This window comes from Malaclemys terrapin, chromosome 5, assembly GCF_027887155.1.
Source record: "Malaclemys terrapin pileata isolate rMalTer1 chromosome 5, rMalTer1.hap1, whole genome shotgun sequence".
Lineage (NCBI taxonomy): Eukaryota > Metazoa > Chordata > Testudines > Emydidae > Malaclemys > Malaclemys terrapin.
The window spans coordinates 123651690-123672219 of NC_071509.1; the positions used below are offsets into that span (position 1 = coordinate 123651690).

Genomic DNA, 20530 nt, shown 5'->3' on the forward strand with positions numbered 1-20530 from the left:
GACTATAATATTCTCAAGTCTGTCTCTAGACAGTCTTAAAACTGTTTATTACTCATTTGGCTACTTTCCAACTTCTGGCATTCTCATTTACTTCACTGTGCCTCAATAAGCATATAATTAATTCAAGCCTATTATTTAACTGTTTTCTTTGTATTCGTACATATGGATAAAGAAAGGAACATATATTCTTCACCCTTGCTTTTGGGAGCTTTTTGTTTGGGAATTTTTTTAACAACCAATTTTTCCACTGGATAAAGCGCTGATTTGTGAGATATATATTGGTCCATTCTGGATTCACTCTGGTGCAGAGTTACTGAGGTAATTCAATCACTGTAGTGGTTTATGCCCAATGAAGAACTATGATCATAGTTTTAGTTTTGCAGTTGAAAAAAATAGATGGGAGAATACTCTGAAGAAGTGATTCCAGTTCCAGATAGGAAGCAGGTACTGCACTAATGTTTGTTTTATTTTCATTTAATAATGGAACAGACAAAGCACGGGAAGGAATATAACAAGGAATGCTGCTTTGGTACTGGAGGTGTCTTTTACACCTTTCATTTCTATGCTGGAGGTTAATTTAAGAATCCGCGTATGTGTTGTCAAAATGTCAGCATGCACTGATCCAGCACCATTGCAAGGATACCAGTAATGGAACAATTAAATCTAGGGTTATTATTGATGAAACACTGTACCAAAGTTTCACAAACAGATAAGGCATTGTACTGGCATGCAGCGTTTACAGTTAATTCACACAAGCAAAAAGGCTAAATGATTTAAAATGAGAAAGCTAACATTTTCAAACCCGGGTGCAAGTTAAGCACCTAAATAAAAGTTTACCTCATTTTCAAAGGTATTTGAGCATCTGCAGCTTCCACTGAGTTCAGTGGTTGCTGCTGGGTGCTCAGCACTTCTGGGAATTGAGCTGGGTGTTTAGGAGCCTGAATATAATCATAGGAACTTAACTTTAGGCACTCATTTTTTTTTTTTTAAATCTTGCCTTGACTGCTTAAAGTTAAGCTCCCAAATCGATATCTAGACTCCTAAATAAGTGGCCTGATTTTTGAAAGTGGGAGCTATTGAACCAACTACCACTTATCTCCGTTTAATGGCGTTAAGCCTGGTGAATTTAAATTGCTATACTTGAGCCTACAATATATATCATCATCAGAAAGGCTAAATAGTTTTAAAAAACTGAAAAAAATATATTAACTTATTCCTAGGAAAAAGAGGAAAGGAGAAAAAACAAAAAAGAAGAAAGGGATCTTTTTTAAAGAAAATGCAGGCAATTAAAAATATGCACCAGAATAGTTTATGAGCACATTGGTTGCATTAAATACATAAACTATAAAGAGCTTTGAAGATAAGTTAATTCCACTTTAGTAAGTAATATAATAAATAAAATATATAGCAGGCCTGGGTGGGGCACACCCTCCAGCAGAAGACCTGCTTTTTTTTCTGCATGAAAGGAGACTATAAAACACGTGATCTCTTAGAAAGAGAGTTACTGCCTAGCAACATCCACTTTCTTTGGCTACCAACTCCACTGAAGTAAAAATAAGCACACAAACCGGTGAAGGTCTTTTAATAAAGATGATGGGGCTGCTAGTATTCAATCAGTTAGTGTAGGAATAGCTGAGCAAATAATTCCTAGTGGATAATTCATCCAATGAATCCAGCTTTGTTTACAAATTGTGAGCAATTTACAACTTGCTCACTTTTTAAATTCAAATTTAGTCACTAAATGATGTCTACTAATATCTGTTGAAGTTTAGATTGTTTCTGAGCATTTACATTAAAATATTCACTAGACAAGCTATCTTGGTTAGGTTTGCTTGGATGCACAGGTCTCATGTTGTTGTTCCAGTTCCCTAAATGGAGAGTAAGCTCTTGGGGAATATTATCATTTATCTCAGAAACTGTGGTTCTTTGAGATGATAGCCCATATGGTTCTACATTCATAGAAGATACTCATCTGCAGCATCTGAACTTAGAAGCGTCCAGTAAGCAATTTCCATTGGGACCAAGCAGACTCATGTTCTACCAAATCCCAGGACCCAGAGAATACAAAAGGGGGTGTAGCCCTGGCCATAACTGTCCTTCAGTTCCTTCTGCTAATTCATAAATCTGCAACAACGATCTCATAACTGGGGCAAGTGGGGAGCCATATTGGCAGTCATTTTGAAGAACTGCACTTATGGGTATTGCGATGGGTTGTACCCCTGGGGTGCAGTCTGGGAGCTATTGGAACCGCTGTGCGCCCTAACTATTCAGCTAGGTTGGCCATTCTTACACTGCTCTGATGATGACACCCAGCCAGTCTCTCCAGGCCCTGTTATCACCCAACACAACAGCAGGTGGCATCACACACCCAAATGAGTCACCTGAGTGCTTTACCTAAGCCACTCATGGACTAACAATGGAGGCCCCAGCCAATTTTCCAGCTGGAGTATAAACCCAGAATTATGCTGTCTTGCACTGCACAGGGATCTGTACGGTGCAAACTCGATGTGGGGAAGACATGCACCAGGCAGTTAACTGAGCTGAAATTTTCCAAACACTTAAATCAAAAACACACTGGTTAAGATAAAACATAAAATAAATTTATTAACTACAGAAAGATATATTTTAAGTGATAGACAGATCAAAGCAGGTTATCTAGGAAATTAAACAAAATCACAAATTAAGACTTACACAAACTAGTTAGAATTTGAATCAGCAATATCTCACCCTGACTGATGATAATACAAACAGGCTTACAGATTCTTGAGGCACAATCTGTGTCTACTGTGCAGCTTGGGTCCCCCTTCCAAGTCCTTTGTCTTCCAGAGGTTCTTTCAGGGGTTGAGTTGTGGGGGAGTGAGGACAATCATAATGTTACTCCCCATCTTTTATAGGTTCTTCCAGCTTGCTGAAAAGTCTTTGTATGTGACGTGTGGGGGATCCGCCCTCATTGGCCAAACATTCTCCACTCCCTCTGATGAAACTTCCTTATACAGAGTTCCTGTGCTAGTGGATTCTTCCCTGAATGGGTGTTGATGACAGCAATTAACACTGTTTGACTACTCCATTGTTGTAGCTGAAAGGCTGATTTTGGGTATTTCCAGCCTCACATCAAACTTTTGTAACTTACACATAGCAAGATTTCATAACTTCATATACAATGATGGCACATACAATCCAATCTTTAATGCTAATGTTTAGCAGATCAAGACTTTTAGAATGATACCTCACAAGTCATACTTTGTACACAACATATCATAATTATATGACAGTGTTGAATATGGGGGTGGCAGGGTGTGTCAATAATTATTTTTTTTCTTCCAGAAATGGCACATGGATCCCCACTTTTATGATTATTAACAAGCAGCAATGACCTCAGAGGAGATTAGTCTGAGGGGTTAATTCTGAGTAAAGGTGTGTAGAACTCCATGTAGTAACCCTCCACATTTCAGTTAAGGTAACATAGTAAAGGCATGCTATGGAAGCTGCTTTAGGTCCAATTGAATGTGCCCCAATACCTAGTGGTGACTGCAGGTTTACCAGGCTGTAGCTGGCAAAGATGCAGAGTCTCATCCACTTGAGCAGTCTTGAGCTGAAATGGATTTGATTCCTAGTCTTATCCCTATATGCTGTAAAAGGTTTGGGATTGTTTTGGTAGTATGAAGCCTAACTTTTCTTGGTTTTGAATGGTGTTTGAGAAGCAATGCAGACAAACTAAAGGCCAGGAAATTGGAGATTACTTTAGTCAGGAGTCACAGGTGAGGACAAAGGACCACCTTATCTCTGGGAGGAACAATGTAGGTGACAACGACCATCATGACTTGTCTCTCTCTAACTTTCTGAGTTGATGTTTTAAGATGTGGTCTTCACAGTAAGAAGGTATCGACTGCAACCCGTCGGACATAGGTTCATTAGCTTTGAAAGAAAAGGGTCAGATCCCACTAGAGAGGTAGTTTGTACACCGAAAGGACTATGGATCAGTTGAATTTGGGTAGGCATAGTGAGAGCAAAAGTTGTCAATCCATGCATCAGAAGTTAAAAAGTCAAAATGGCAACCAAGTGTACTCTGATCAAGCTCAAAGATAGTTTTGACCATGTTAGGTGCAGTAAATAATCCAAAATGAAAGGCCTACTTCCTCTGACCTTCCCAGATGGAGAATCTTTTCCATGTCATTAAATAGGTTCACTTGGTATGAAGCCTCTTTCTCTTCAACAGGAGATTTTGGGTTTCTTCAGAACAGATTTCCCTTGCAAGAACTATCTTGCCACTAATGATGGCTTGGCTGGCATACTGCTGCTTACCTGGGGTTGGGGAAGGATCAGTGGCTGCTCCAAAACCACCACTGCCAGCAATTCAGGGTCCTTCTTAGACAATCAGACCATGTCTGGTCGGTGGCATGGGCCTATAGTACTCCATAGGTAGTCCTAACAATATTAACCCCTGCCCACCCTTAAAAGCAAGGAAAAAGGGCTGGACGAGATAGAGCAAATGCTATGTATAATAATGTAACACTGTTAAGATCCCATATCTTATAACCTACTGGAGTAGAGTGAACGTCATTTTTGGATGCCAGAAAGATTCTCCCACTTGTAAATGTATAAAGCTCCTGGCCAAGATTTTAAAATATGAGTAGATTAAATTAATCAAATAGGAGCTGCTGGGTGTTCAACACCTCTTATAATCATGCCACTTATTGAGTTGCCTATAGATATGGGAGCCTAATTGACAGCATCTATTTTTAAACCTGCGGCTCCTATTTCTAGTTCTGCAGGACTGTGAAATATCAGACCTTAAACTAGTCACTCATCCCGGACTAAAGAGTGCCATTCCTGGGCCATGTGCCAGTGAAGTTTTCGGAGACATATTGTATACTTTGGAGGAAAGAAGCACTCTCCCTACCCCCCAGTTAACAGCAAATGTTCAAAGCTTCTCAGATGTCTGGAATGTAAGATTTAGTCACAAAGAAGATGAATTAATGGTAGAAAAACAGTCAGGCAGTCAAGGGTACATGGTAAATGCAATTTATCATATGACTAGCTGCTATACAAGCATGGTATCTATCTGGGTTTTTGTTGTTTTTTTTCTTTTCTCTCTACTTTATATAAATTCAGGTAGCAAATGCTACACTTTGGGATTAATTCCAGGTCCCATTCAATTTTCTTCTTCTTCTTTCCCTTGTCCCCTTTTTCCCTTGTATCTTTTCTGTCTGTCTCTCCCTCCTCCTTCCCGGTTAAAAGGCAGAAAAACTAAGGGAAATCTAGTATCAATCAACAACATGGATGAAAACCAAGTACTCAAGCGTCTGGAAATTCCAAAGGTTAAGGTCCCTATTTCAACACTGATTCAGCCACATATGTAGTATTATCTATTCCCATTTTCCATGTTAAATATGAACTGTAGTGGATTTAAGTTTATTATTGATATATACCATGAAACATACAGTATATGCACTGAGGCTGAAGAACTGTTGCAACAGAAACTTTAATTTAGGGAATTCTCTGATAGTTGAGGGGAGCTGGAAGAAAAATATTTAGACAAAACAACAGAAACATTTGCGAAAAATGTTGAAGATGTTTTCATTTCACTGGTTCAAAATGGAACAATTTTATTTTTAATTAAAAAAATTAGTTTTCAATCTTTAGAATTTGAAATTTTTAATACCCCTCCCCCCTTTTCTCCTTCTTATAGTAATGTGCATAATGTTCAGGGTGTGGGGTAGGGGTTGTTTTGTTTTTGATTTTTATTTGTTGTTCTTTGACAGTAGTGTCACTTGTCCTTTTTCCCCCTTTTTCTGCTCTGTGACTTTTCAAACCCTCAAATACATTTTCATTCCTGTTTTGTAGACCACAAAAAATTGGATGGTACAATCAAATATATAAGCTCCTTAACGTAAGCTTATCAACAGTGAGCCTGAATTAATGCATCATCCTTTGAGGTTAGCTCATCATTAACCAAAATATATTTCAATTAATGCTCTCGTTCAACTCCCTAACACCAATGGAAAAATTCAGAATAGGGTAGTTTGGTTGGTTTGAGAATTCTTTGTTTTACAGATAACTAATGGGAGGGAACTGCACTGATCTGAGAGTAGGGTGAAAGAGGAGAGAGATTGTGTTATTGAATCATCATGCTAAACATCATTGCTTACTTCAGCTTAAATCCTAAATTAATAAATATCAACAACCTTCTAGAAATGTGGATATTTAGCTCAACACTTGAAGTCGAACTGAGACTTTTTTCAGATTCCAGCCTGAGTATGCTTCTATGGTGTACAGTATATATCCATAATTAATAGGCTCCGTCATTGCTGCCATCACTGTGTCAGAAAGGATTACTGCGGTAGATATGTAAAGCTTTCTTGATAAGAATTTGAACAGCATCATATGTTATACAACTGCTTTCCTCATCAACAGTACAAACAAAATAGTCTTTTGAGTAATCAGCCAGTGAATATTTATGACAAGTGCATTCACCTTTTCTGCAGCAGCTGAATCAGGTGATATTTTTCATCTGGGCAGAATGTGAGGTGGTTTTGAGGTCTAAAATGATATTACAGAAGGATGGGTTAATGACTGTATACCACCCTGGGAAAACTAAATGCTCAATTAGGAGCAGTGATTACCTTATAATTCTCTTTTATCTCTAGTAAAATGCCAGAAGCAAGCAGGATTTAATTTTATTATCATTATCAGGTAGTATAATCTCTCTATCAACCAAAGCTGGTCTGATTATTCATTGTGAATGTAAACTTTGTATCCATTTCTGAATGTACTTGTTTTTCATAAGTGCGGATGAACAGTTTTCAGTCTCTAGATAGTTGATGTTTGCTACTTATTTTTCATGTGATTTTTCTCTACAACCTGCAGGTTGACTTGGTACTAATGAATCAGTCCATGCTATGCATTGGAGTACCTCCAGCCTGTTTGTTCACAGATATATTAACAAACCTGGCTAAGACTTTCAGCTGGTATAAATCAATCTAACTCCCTTGAAACTATGCTGATTAACACTAGCTGAGGATCTGGCCCTTTGTACTTTATTTAATTATTTAATAATGTCTTTGTCACTGATATACCTCCTTTTCATTTGCATTCTTGCAAAACTTTGGTTGTGTTTTGAAAAGTAAGGTTGCGCAGCTGGTAGGCTGAACCAACTTAAAAAAGCCCTGGATGCCACCAAATAACAGAATGCCCTCCAAATTGTATAAAATTTGTACTGCTCATTCAAACAATATCATTAAGAGTTTGACCTAAGTAAAGTTTTCCTTGGCCTTTAAATTAACTTTTTTCATAATGATAATCTCACCCATTTCTTAACGTACTGCTGGTAGCCATTATCATCTGATTGGGATGCAGATGAGTTGGTTTTCTCACCCTGCCTACATCAGCACTAGAGTTTTTTTTAAAATAGCTAGCAGTCGGGTCAATGGGACTAATTTCAAATACACAGTTCCTCAAATATGGTCTCATGAACAAAGCAGTTGCACACTAAAATGCATTAGAGAGAGAGTCAAGGGGTGGGTTTACATTACCAAAATTAAGACCTGTAATTCATCACCGATTAATTACGGATTTGGGCTTGCACTATGGAGCTAAATATAGCAGCAAGTGGGTGGGTCTCAGAGCCCATACTCCAGCCCAAACAGGAATGTCTACACTGCTATTTCTAGCTCCATAGTGCAAGCTCTAGAACCCTAGTCAGTAGCCCTGGATTCTGAGACTCGTTAGGGGCGGGGAGGGTTGTTTTTGCAATGTAGATGAACCCTAAGTGATTTGCCCAAAGTCATATAGGAAATCTATGGCAAAGCTGGGAACTGAACTCTGATCAGAGTCCAGTCCTAACACTTAAACACAAGGTCATCTCTCCTAACTCAGTAGTTGAGATTAGCTAATCGTATCTACACTCTTACTAACGGTACCTAGATTTTAATGTCTGGGTGATTGGGAAGAGTATTTACAAAAGGAGAACCCCTGATACAGGGACTCACTTCTCGGATTCTTTCAAAAGAGCCAAAGCTGCTTGATGTTTGGCACATGGTATTCCACCTGTCACATTAGTTGCGTGGAAAGAGATGTCATGGAGTAGCATATCCGTTTCTTTACAGATAGGGTTTGACTTTGTGACTTATCATTGACGTTGAAGAGCTGATTCTATATTCATGTAACCTTGCGTCAAAAGTGTTGGTTGTATTTTAAAAATCTAATACTAAATATTGGTGACACAGGGTGGAGAGAAGGCATTAACACTGGCTCTAGTACCAAGACTGTAATGAGGATTCTTTATATTGGTGACAATAAATAGCTCTCCTACATTCTTTGAAATGACCATAGATCTGATTTAAAAAGAAAAATCTCATTTCTAGTTGTCTGGTTAGCAAATGCAGGATGAGAATCACCTGTGCAACAAAAATTAACAGCTTTGTGTGTGCCTCTACTGAGACATCTGCAGCACCAGCCACTTACCAGATTTTTGTGCAGAAGGAATTTACCCATGAAAAAGAGGGTTCCATGGAACAATGTAGAAATATCCTACTATCAGATAGTCTATGCAGGAAAGGTGAGTTGACACTATCCATTCAATGGTAGCACCTATTCTTTGGCATATTTTTCAAAGAAGATAATCTCTAGCGATTAGAGAGCTAAAGCAATGGAATTAACAACCATCATCATTTTGTAGCACTTACACAACAGTTTTCATCTGGTGATCCCAAAGTGTTTCATTAAGATAGGTAAGCTTCATTATTCTCATCCTCCTTTTACAAATGGGGCAACTGAGGGACAAAGACATCAAGAATTTACCCACCATTGCACAGTTTGTCAGTAGCAAGGTGAGGAATAATACACAAATTTCCTTAGTCTATCTGGTGCCCTATCCAATAAATGAATCTATCTCCCTAGATGTGTATCAAGATGCAACCATACATAGACTGAAAGATCACTGGGAAGAATAATCTTATCAACAAAGAGCATCCCAAGTCTTAATGTCCACTGGGTCTGTTAATATTTAACATATTGCATTGCTTTGTTAGATTAATAGGTTTTCAAGGCCAGAAGTAGTCTAGTCTGACTACCTCATAACACAGATTAGAGAATTTCACTCAGTAATGACAGCATCAAGCCCATAACTTTTGGTTAAGCCAGAACATAAGTTTTAGGAAAACAGAAGTTCTCCTCCTGTTTTCTCTCCCACTCATTTCTCTCTCTCGAGTGGGTGAGAGGAGCCAATGGCTATTGGTATGGAATTGAAATCTGACAAAACTTGTCCTAATTTAGGTCACCTTTCTCCAGGTATTCTCATGGTATATGTAGATACCTGAGGAGGTTTAAATAATTTAGTGCACTCTTGGCCAATCTTTATCTCTATTCAAAAAGTTCCTGTCTAACTGGCTGTTAAGTAACCCAGAAACATGGTAAATATGTAAAACTTTAACTCAGGAGTTAAAGCAGGAGCAGCTAGTTTATCATTTGCATAAAACTAGGCATGTTTGTAACAGTTCAGATAATCTTGTTGCTTCTTAAATTGACATTGAAGTGCCAAAAAACAAACAAACACAAAGAAAAAAACCCTTAACCTCCCTGATTAGACTGAATTTAATTTTCCCAATTTAGACATTAAATAGAAGCTGTAATTAGCATCTGACAATCTTTTGAAACTTTATTTTTAGGATGTGCATGTACTTTATCCGTGTTAAACCATTCTTCAAATATTTAGTAATACTTCAAACATTGCTGACTTATCTATATATAAATAGTGTGGTTGCAGCCATGGATTCCTAAAATGGCCTCTGGTTTGTTGTATTTTACTTCCAGAGGTTCAACTCGTGGAATATTAATGTTTTAAACAAGCTTGCTCCCAAGCCTGGCTCTCTTAAATAACTTATGTGTATTATTTAGATATGTGACTGTTCTATGGCTGCATTACATTGCATTGCATTTTAAATTGTCTAAGGACTCTGCTGTCTCTGAAGCCAGGCAGCCATTTTGTGCTCAGGTAAGTATAGATTCTCAGAAGGGAGAGAGACAAAGTGTTCTCTCATGGGGACTATATGTTTGTTCCTTTCTGTTCTGGTCTTCTGTTTTCAAATGAAAATAAGTTATTTGAACTGTAAGCATCAGTTTTAACTCTGCAACTGGCCCTTTGCAGTAGGGTTGTTGTTTAGTGCTGTGACACTCCAAAACTTTTTTATATACTGGATAGGTATACCATAACTCAAAGGCAGGTGCTGAAGACTTTTTTAACCATAAGGCCCTATAAACTCAAATAGCTGGTGGATATCCAGTGAGCATTTAGCACATAGCTAAATGAAAGGATATTTGTAGGCTGAGAGAACTGGGATTATTTAGTCTGCAGAAGAGAAGAATGAGCGGGGGATTTGATAGGTGCTTTCATCTACCTGAAAGGAGGTTCCAAAGAGGATGGATCTAGACGGTTCTCAGTGGGACCAGATGACAGAACAAGGAGTAATGGTCTCAAGTTGCAGTGCGGGAGGTTTAGGTTGGATATTAGGAAAAACTTTTTCACTAGGAGGGTGGTGAAGTACTTGAATGGGTTACCTAGGGGGAGGTGGTGGAATCTGCTTCCTTAGAGGTTTTTAAGGTCAGGCTTGACAAAACCCTGGCTGGGATGATTTAGTTGGGGATTGGTCCTGCTTTGAGCAAGAGGTTGGACTAGATGACCTCTTGAGGACCCTTCCAACCCTGATATTCTATGATTCTAGGAAAAGGAAAGGGTGCAGATACTGTAGGCACAATGACTTAAGCAGTTACAACTAAAGATGAACATAAACAGCTCATTCTTAGGAAAGGTGTACGCAGAATGAGCCAGCAGGCTCCATTACAACTCTTTGTGTATGAAAAAAATATAATTAATGTATTTTGTTTTCATTATTATTTAAAGCTAAACACAGTCAATGGCCATTGTGTCTACCAAGTAACATGCTATGGTTGTGTTTGATTTTTTTTTTAAAGGAAGTAAATTTATGTACAACTTGGACCTAGGTTTTTACTAAATAGCTAATGCAGCTAAGTTTAGGAATTCAAAAGTATGTGCTTCTCCAAAGACTGTTGTATTATGGTGATAACATTACTTTCAGTCTCCAACAAAAGAAACAAAGAAAAGCACTGTATGTTGCAGTCTGATAACTTAGCCTCCCCTTCTCTGCATGTGTCATTTAGTATGAAACTGCTCTCGGAGATGTACAGTGTTAATTAGAATAGGAAACAATATGGTGATTGAGTGAGAAAATCAACTGAAAATAATTAAGTTCTGTTTTTAAGTGATTCTTTTTAACACTAACCCATACATAAAATTCTTCCCACATTTTATCACTTTAGGACATACCATGAGCATAGCTCAGGAAAAGTTGAAATGAATATTAAGTTAGGGTGGCCTACAGGGATCTACCCAACACTGAGTAGAATACCTTTTCAAGATAAACAGAACAGTGTTTTTGTCTCTGTACTATACACAAATTAGCATTTTGATGGGCTTTTGATGTTCCTAGATATCCGTGGAATACAAGAATTTTTGGACAAAGTATCTCAGCAGGGAATGGATGTAGCACTGCAGAAGGTAGAGAATAACATCAATAAAATGATCACAGGGCTCTTTGCCACCATGCGAATAGAAGAACTGAACCGCTACCGGGACACTCTGAGACGGGCCATTCTTGTAATGAACGCATCAACAGCCAAGTCCTTCATTACAGAGGTAAGTGATCAGCAGTGTTAATTTTCTCCTACCCTCTATGCCCCCAACTTTGTTTACTGAAATTTAAAAATACTTTATCAATGAATAATTTTACCTGACATCTTATAAAATACAGTAAATAGATTCACTTTATGTGACTTCTTGTAAAAATAAATACTTGAGTATGTATGCTTGATTCCCTCTCAAAAAACAAAAAAACAAACAACAACATAAAACACTTGCTAATGATGGTTTTATGGTTCATATGAGTGCATCCAAAGGAAAGTATACCTGTGCCCCTTATGAGCAATATATTACAAAAAATACAAGAGAATTATCTTTAGAACCTTATTAACATTCATGTCTGTTGTACTGCTAATTCCCTGCTCATCTCATTTATTCCTTAGCATCCACTTCACTGCTGAAAGTAGTTATATTTTTATTTAATTACATATATTTTGGATATGGGTGTGTTTATCTGATTGACGCATTGAAACTTGCTGGGTTTTTATAAAATTAAGCTTAATAATGACCTAGTAGAGCTTATAAGACAGGTCGGAAATTGGGATCATAGGTTTAAGTTAAAAGGATAATATACTCATGAAGAATTTAAACTGCTAAAATACAGTAGTATTGATATATTTAAGAAAAAGTTGGATTACTGCATCAAATTTAACTAATTAAAGGAGTTTTGTGTTGGAAGTAGCTGACTGCCATATTGGTGGGATAGGCGTTTTGTTGGTTGGGGGTGGAGCAGGTTTGTTTTGTCTTTTAATGATCTTCCCTTTTCTTCAGAAGATAGGGTTTGTGGGTTTTTTGGTGGTTTTTTTGGTTTTTTTTTTTGTGGTGTGGGGCATGGGAAAGTGAGAGAAAAATTGTTTTTAATTTTGAAAACAAATTATGGATATGTTAGAGATGGTATAATTGTCATGAACAACAAGGAGTCTGGTGGCACCTCCTTGTTGTTTTTGTAGATACAGACTAACACGGCTACCCCCTTATAGTTGTCATGGTATACATAATGGTATAATAGTTCCAGACATTCAGAATGTATGGCGTACTATTGGTGTTACACAACTTTGCAGTTGTTGGCATTTGAGAAACTGGAGACTTCTTAATGGCAACCAATATGAGTGAAATTTTCAGGAGTCTAAGTGACTTAAGAGGACAAGTCCTATTAGCTTACAATGGAAATTGTGCTCCTAAGTCTCCTAGATACTTTTGAAAATCCCACCCTATTTGTATATATATTTTATTAATGGCATGAGTGGACAGCTCCATGCTCCAGAAGTGCATGACATAGATATATTCTTTCCCTCACCATCAACATATGGCTCAAAATAAACATGTTGTTTGTCTATCACACAAAAATATACTCTTTTTTTATATTTAACAATAATCTCTTTCATGCTGGATCTGTTTGTAGGCAGCATTGTTTACTCAGAGGGTTGGGAAAAGGGAAACAGGAAGGAATGGAATAAGCTATGTCAGCAAAAGGCCTGGTCTATGCTAGACAATTAATTTGGTTTAACTACGCCCACACCCCTGAGCATCATAGTTAAGCTGACCTAAGTCCCCATGTAGACTGCACTAAATGTAAGAATTCTTCTGTTGATGTGGCTACCACCTCCTGTGGAGGGGGTTACCTATGTCAATGAGAGAACTCCTCCCATTGGCATAGGTAGTGTCTACAACGAAGTGCTACAGCAGTGCAGTTGCAAACCTTAAGGGCTTGTCTACACAGAGCGTTGTTCATGAGTAACTTAATTCGTGAACACTTCCCAAGTGCATTAAGGTAAAGTGAATTAAGGTCACTTGAATTATGAATCAGTGTGTCCATTCAAGGGTTTAATGCAGTTCAACTAATCATGTTAATTGACACCTTTAGTTAATTTGGATTAATTTTCCTAAGTGTCCCCCTGTAGACAAACCCACTTTTATTCCAAAGTAAGAATGCCTTGTTCCTGTTCAGCTTGGGTTAACCACTTGGGTTAAGCTAAACAGGAAGAAAACACTCTTATTCCACATTAAGACTGTTCACATGTGGAGTTAATCAAGAACAACTCCATGTGTAGACAAGCCCTAAGCCTTTATGGCTTGCCTGCCCATGACGTGCAGCTGTTGGTTCATCTGGGCTTCTTAACTTAAGTATTTAATGTTCTCATGGTTCAGCTGAGGACATGCCACAACTGTAATAAGCATGACTTTGATTGCAGTGCAAATATCACCTTTTCCAGAATAAATAGTCACACATGATCCTGTGTAAATTGACAGTCTGCAAATTAGAGATTCCTTGAGGTAGAGTTTATCTTTGCTTTAACCTTTTGATATTTTTGTTTCTTGAAAACAGCAATGCTTTTAGTTATGTCTTTGCTGATCCGTGCTTTCTGTCTAGCCTTTGTATCCATGTTGCTTGCAACGATGAGGTCACTACTTAGAGAATGTTCAGAAAGAAGAAGGGGTTTAAGGTTTAAATGCCTTTCTCCCATTTTGTAAATAGCGTTTAGCCCTCCCGGGTGTTACGCCCCGATGTATTTATAGAGAGCTATCATAACCCTTCTCAACCTTTATTTTGCTTGGCTAAACAAGCCAAACTCTGTAAGCCTCCTTTCATATTATAGGCCAGGGGTAGGCAACCTATGCCACTCAGGCCAAAGGCGGCACGTGAGCTGATTTTCAGTGGCATTCACACTGCCTGGGTCCTGGCCACCAGTCTGGGGGGCTCTGCATTTTAATTTAATTTTAAATGAAGCTTTTTAAACATTTTAAAAACCTTATTTACTTTACATACAACAATAGTTTAGTTACATATTATAGACTTATAGAAAGAGACTTTCTAAAAACGTAAAAATATATTACTGGCACGCAAAACCTTAAATTAGAGTGAATAAATGAAGACTCAGCACCCCACTTCTGAAAGGATGCTGACCCCTGTTATAGGCCCTCTGTTCCCTTCATCGTTGTAGTACCTTTTCTCTGCATCTGTTCCGGTTTGAATCCATCTTTCTTTCATTTGGGTATATGTAATATTGCCAATGCTTTGTGGAATGGTATTAATACTTCTCTATCTGTACTGTAATATCTCTCCTGATACAACCTAGGATTGCATTTTTTTTTCAGCTACATTACATGGATGGCTCATAGTCATCCTGTGATTGACTAATATACCTGGGTCTCTCTCGTCCTCCGTTAGTTCCAAGTGAAGAGCCCCCCAGCTTGTGGCAGAATTCTTGTTAACCTCCAAGTGCATTACAAAGCATTACATTTCATCCCATCCTGTCCTCTAGGTCAGACAATTCTGCCTATATAATATTGTAATCTTCCTCTATATTGTCAATGCCTCTCAAGTTTGTGTCAGCAGCAAATTTCATTAGCACACTGTCAAATACTTTATTGAAGTCCAGATAGGTTAGACCTGCTGCATTCCCTTATCTAAGAAATCAGTTATCTTATGAAAGAAAGATATGAGGTTAGTCTGGCATGATATACTTTTGTTAAACCCATGTTGGATTTTATCCCATTTTATCATTGTGTTAGTGCCCAGTGAGGTGGGCCCCAATCCGCTTTAATCCTGCTGATTCTGAGCACCAGGGCTTTGGAGCTATGCTCCGGCTCCGCTTCAGCTCCAGGCAAAAACCTGCAGCTCCATTGCTCCGGAGCTGCTCTGCGCACCAGCTCCGGGCTCTGCTCCAAAGCTCCGGAGCAGACTACAGCCAGTATTCTTGGCTGGAGTCTTTAGTCATACTTTTGGAATGCAGATCATTTTTCTAGCACCCTCTTCTGAGAGCTAAAACTCTATCTATGGTTCAAGTGGCTGGTGCTTGAGACTACTGCTGGTACCTTGACTTCCCAAATCATCAAGCTCAGCACAGTGAATAGCAATGTATTTGTAAGTTTTGTCATTTTGTAATGTATTAGATAGAACATATAAAAAACATATGTTGTGCAAAGCTAATTGCTCATTTCAGTTATCAAATGTGAGAGCTGCTGTGAAAAAACAGAGTAGGCTTTGCTTGTAAGAGAAATGCCTGTAAATTCCCATTGTATTAATCTCGGTATAAGCCATTTATTTGTTGTTCATGTTTACCATCAAGGCAGGGAAATGAAAATCGTATATAATTGTGTTAGGCATTTCTAGTATTAACTGTGAATGATTTCTGCTTCTTAAAATTCACCTCATGAACTTGTCAAATTAAAATGTCTTGTACTTCTACCATCCCATAACGATACATGTTGATCCCGAGAAACTGGTAGCATTGGGTGAAGGGGTTCAAATGAGCTACTCTGCAGCCTTCATAAATGAATAATTGCTTAATAGTAACTTAATAATATACTTTTAAAATATTCAGGTGCAATGGAGTAAAGATAGAGAGGTGGCTAATAATTCTCTAACTTATGGATTCCATGTGTTTACATGGGAAATGAATGTATATAGAGTGGATACAATTAAAGAATTGTTTATGCCATCATGCTACTTACCTTGACCATGTTTTTTGCAATATTCCCTATAACTAGGGTAATAAATATTTATATCCTTTGTTAAATGACCCTAAGGAAGGTGGTGAAGGTCCAGCTTTTAATGGGGTCCTCTGTTCTTGGCAACAGTGTGTGTTTTTAACTAAACATTTGACTAATTACTAAAGCAACTTATTTTTTTATGCAGTGACATATGACAAATGATTGTAACAGGTTTCAACTTCAGCTCTGAACATGCAGTAAGGCTAAAATTATGTAGTTGTGAACTGAAGAAAGAACAGAAAAGGATTTACTCTAGAGAGCTGCGCTAAAAGCAGGTTTATTTCTTTAAAATGCCTATTTACAAAGTCACAGTAGAGACAGGTTGACTTTGTCTACACTTGGTTCACCCATCCTTTTACTGGTGCAGAGTTCACAGAAGCTCAGCCTTTTTTTCACTTCATTCTATGTGCGGTGTGTATTGTATTTCCCACATATCCCATGGGACATCATCGTGATGTTTGGATGTGTAATTCTGTAAAGGAAATCATTTTTCCCCTATCTGTTTCTAACTGTTATCTTTGGACATCAGCACTGATTCAAAAATAAACACATGGGCAAAACTGAATTTAATTGAAAAGAAGTTAATACAGACAGAAAATGATGGGCCTGGTCCCAGTGGCAAAACCTCCATTGGCTTCAGTGGGAGAAGGATTGGGCCCATTGATTTATTCAATCTAGAATGTAATGGAACTCCAATATTAAATAAGTTTCTAGGAGTTAGAGGTGGAAAGTCCACCTGGACCAGTATGTAGTGAGCTTTTTTGTCAGTAGTGTGGGCTAGTAAACATGACACCAAACTGGGACTTGAGAGACCTGGGTTCTATTCCCAGCTCTGCCAACAATCTGCTGTGTGACTTTGAGCAAGTTACTTAACTGCTCTGTATTATTGTTCTCCCCATTTGTAAAAGAGTGTAACACTGCTTGCTCACCTTTTGTGAAGTGTTTTGATATCTGCAGATGAAATGTACAGGGTAAACAGTAATATTATTATGTGCCAAGGGGATATGTGTGCATCCATATCTGCATTAGGACAGAATAAGCATTCACCTCCTTGTGTCACTTGGATTAAATGTTGGTGAAGACTGTGAGACCTCTCTACTAGTAGAACAGTTTCTGCTAGTCAATTGATTTAGGAGCAGCAATGCACTGGAGGGGTCTCTTCACATTTCATGAAAAGTACTGTGACAGGCTGCTGGGTTTCCCAGAACTGTGAGCCACTGTGTTACGCCTCTCAGCCTCAGCAAGTGAGAGCTTTTCTGCTGCTATGCTGTGTGTCAGATTCCTGACACACCGGTTTATCTGCCTTGACAACAAACTCTCCAAGACTGTGCCAATCCTAACCTTGCCTAGCAAGTAACAATCAGAGAGGTTTATCTGCATTGCCCCTCTAACTGTAGCACCCACAAAACCTTATCAAGTTCACTACTCTTTTAAAGAAACAGTTCACAGCAGCTTATTACCTTAATGGGGGTTAACAAACCCTCTCTTTCAATCGAAGTACTGAGTTGGTTTATCATAGAAATAAAGTAAGTTTATTAATAAAAGGATATAGGTTTAAGTAATATCAAATTTAAGAAATAAAGATAGAAATGGTTTCAGGCAATCAAAAGTAAGAATATGCTTCTTTATCTAACTTAAACTTAGAGTCCTTTGTGCAAATAAGTTTTTCTCGCCAGTCTTTCTTCCAGCATGGCTGACCAGGTTTTTTAGTCCAAACCCTTCACAGAGCTCAAAGTGCTCAGTTGCTTTGTCTCCTCGGGTGAAGGATGTCAAAATGGCTTTCTTTCTCTGGTTATATCCCCAAAGTTTTTCTTTGTTTTCAAAGTCAGGAAGCCCTCCTGAGGGCTCAGCTTGCTTCATCCAAGAGGGAGCTGATGCCATGTTAATGTTTGTAGTCTCCTCCCCGTGTTGAGATATTTAAGTGGTTATCTCCCTCACTTGCTAGTTTGATGGCTTTGTTTACTTTTTATGGAACTGTGGTGAATGCGTCAGGCCTGACAAGAGTTACTGACAGAGTAGTAAACCACCAATGGGACTCTGAGTCACAAGTACTAAAGTGAAGAACGGGGTGAGGTGATTTTCCAGATTCTGGTGCAGTTCACCCACTGTCTGGATACTGTTAAATGATACCTGCTAGTTGCTAATTTATGTAAACGTGATAATTTCTCCATAGAGCCTAAAACAAGTGAAAACATTCCTAACTCAAATGAGCAGCGGACATGCATCATCAGTTCCATCTTTAGTGCATGCTATGGAAGGTTGTTTCATTCAAGGTCTATACTTATTTTTAATAGGTGTTACATAAACACAGTATTGCAGTCTCTAAGGGCAGCAGGCATTCACAGAGCTCCTTTTTAGGTGAAGGAGATGGTGGTGCTGGATGCTCAGAGGGCTATTGAAAACCTTTATTAGCATTGTGGATGATAAACATCCATGAAAATCTGAGCTGCTGGCCTTCTGGTCAGTGGCATAATTCATCAACCAGCAGCCCAGAAAAGATTGCTCCTGGCTAATTTGTTTTATGTTTCTGTATTTAACCCTAAATTTTTGAAATTTTGGATTCTGTGAGGGGGTGGGAAATAGACTGGGTGTGGTGTGGGTGAGCCAAAACCTCATAAAACAAAGGGAAAAATTGAAAAGTGCCTACATGACTCAAGCACCGATGGCCCATTTTCCAAAGCACCTAAGCTGCTTTTGAAAATTGGACTTATGCTCCTAAATCAATTAGGCAACTTGAAAATTTTACCCTGTATGCTTATCTGTTACAACCCACTTCACATTGTTATATCCCTTTTCCTTGCCATATTTTGTCTTTGTTATTAAATTGTAATTTATTCAAGAGTTAATAACTCTGTATTAAATTTTAGCTGTGGCAATTAATTTTCAGAGGGTAAAATGAAATCTTGTCATCTGTGCATCTTTTCTTGCCCCTCCCATTTTTCTCTGTCTCTTTGATGATCTGTTTTTCAGGCTTGATTTTGCTCACTAATTTCAATTTGAGAGCTTTTTCCACGCTGTGCTCCTTTAAAAAGCAGTGTTGTCCTTTTCTAGCACTGTATCTTTTTGAGTAGGATTAATCCAATACCATATGGCCTGTTCTAAATTATTGTTATTAATAACAAACTGGATCTTTTTCTTCATCTGCTGTATTTCACTAGCCCTGAAGGCCAGTCTTTTCTCTGTTGTCTTCACAATAGCTGTAACTTTTACTGAAGGCTTAAAGTATCTTTCTTCAATAACTCCCAAATCCCTTTCCTGGTCAAGATTCTGAATGCCTTGAAACCTCTTGTTTTAAATGAAGCAGTGGTACTCAGATGGGCAAGTATTTGCCAAAGATTTTTTTAAGAAGAAAAAGAAAAATTATGGTTCATGGATTTCTATTCCAGTCCAGATTCTTGACCCTTAAACTAGTACAGACTGACTACAAGCCATTCAGCTGACAGGGGATCTCCAGAAATGAAAGTTGAATTTGCTTTTCCCCCAGTAGTGTGTGCCTATTGTGGCTTGATTCATGGAATGGTGTTGGAATAGATTTTGTACACACAGTCTCTTGCCACAGGTTAAAGGTTAGATGTTGGGGATTTTTGCTCTTAGGCAGGAGAGAGCTAGCGGGAGACGGCTTCTGTGCTAAAATACAAGCAACACAAAAGGGATTTGCACAGGATTAAGCTATAGAGACACCATCATCATGGCCTAAAGTACACAATCCTTCTCCTGTTTCAGTTTCTGTATGTGTGGGAAAGGGCTAAGAGGACAGCAGAGGTTCAGTTAATAAATCTTCATATTTCGTATGGTCACAGAGAGAGCCTGAATTATAGTGCAATCCATCCTCCTGCTGAACTGTTGTGCAATGTTAGCATCTGCTGTGAAGAGGAAATAATATTTGGAACTCTCTGTGAGTGAAATATAACACAGCACAAAGGGCCCACAATATGCTTTCTCTCTTGCTTCACACCTTCTTCAAGGGGTAAAGTGGAGCAGAAGGCGTTGCATAGGTCTTCTGCATTAGTATGAATTTTTTTATGATGATCCTGCTATGCAGCTGTGTCAGAAAAATATGACAGAACTCAGGAAGGGGACATGTCCCCTCCCCTCTTGGGCCAGCTTTGGGCCAGTCCATTCCTTGGTATAATTTACAACATCCTAAAGTCTCTTGTGAATTAACTGGGCTGCCAGTGGGCATAAAGGGCTCTTACATAATGCCTAGCACAGTCAGGCCAGGATTTTTGATTGGGGCCTCTAGGAGCTATTATAATAAATTTGTAATAATAATAATAGCAGCTAGAGATAACTGGGATGCAGAAATGCCTTGACCGCACCCCT

General features: G+C 38.4%; 1 protein-coding gene across 1 annotated transcript in view; it reads left to right on the plus strand.

Annotated features, from left to right (window-relative positions):
- Positions 1-20530, plus strand: part of GRID2 (glutamate ionotropic receptor delta type subunit 2) — a 1011959-nt gene that overhangs the window by 564124 nt on the left and 427305 nt on the right. Inside the window, exon 4 of the mRNA XM_054030820.1 lies at positions 11505-11710. Coding sequence (XP_053886795.1) covers positions 11505-11710 — 206 coding nt within the window. The remainder of the gene's footprint in view (positions 1-11504; positions 11711-20530) is intronic.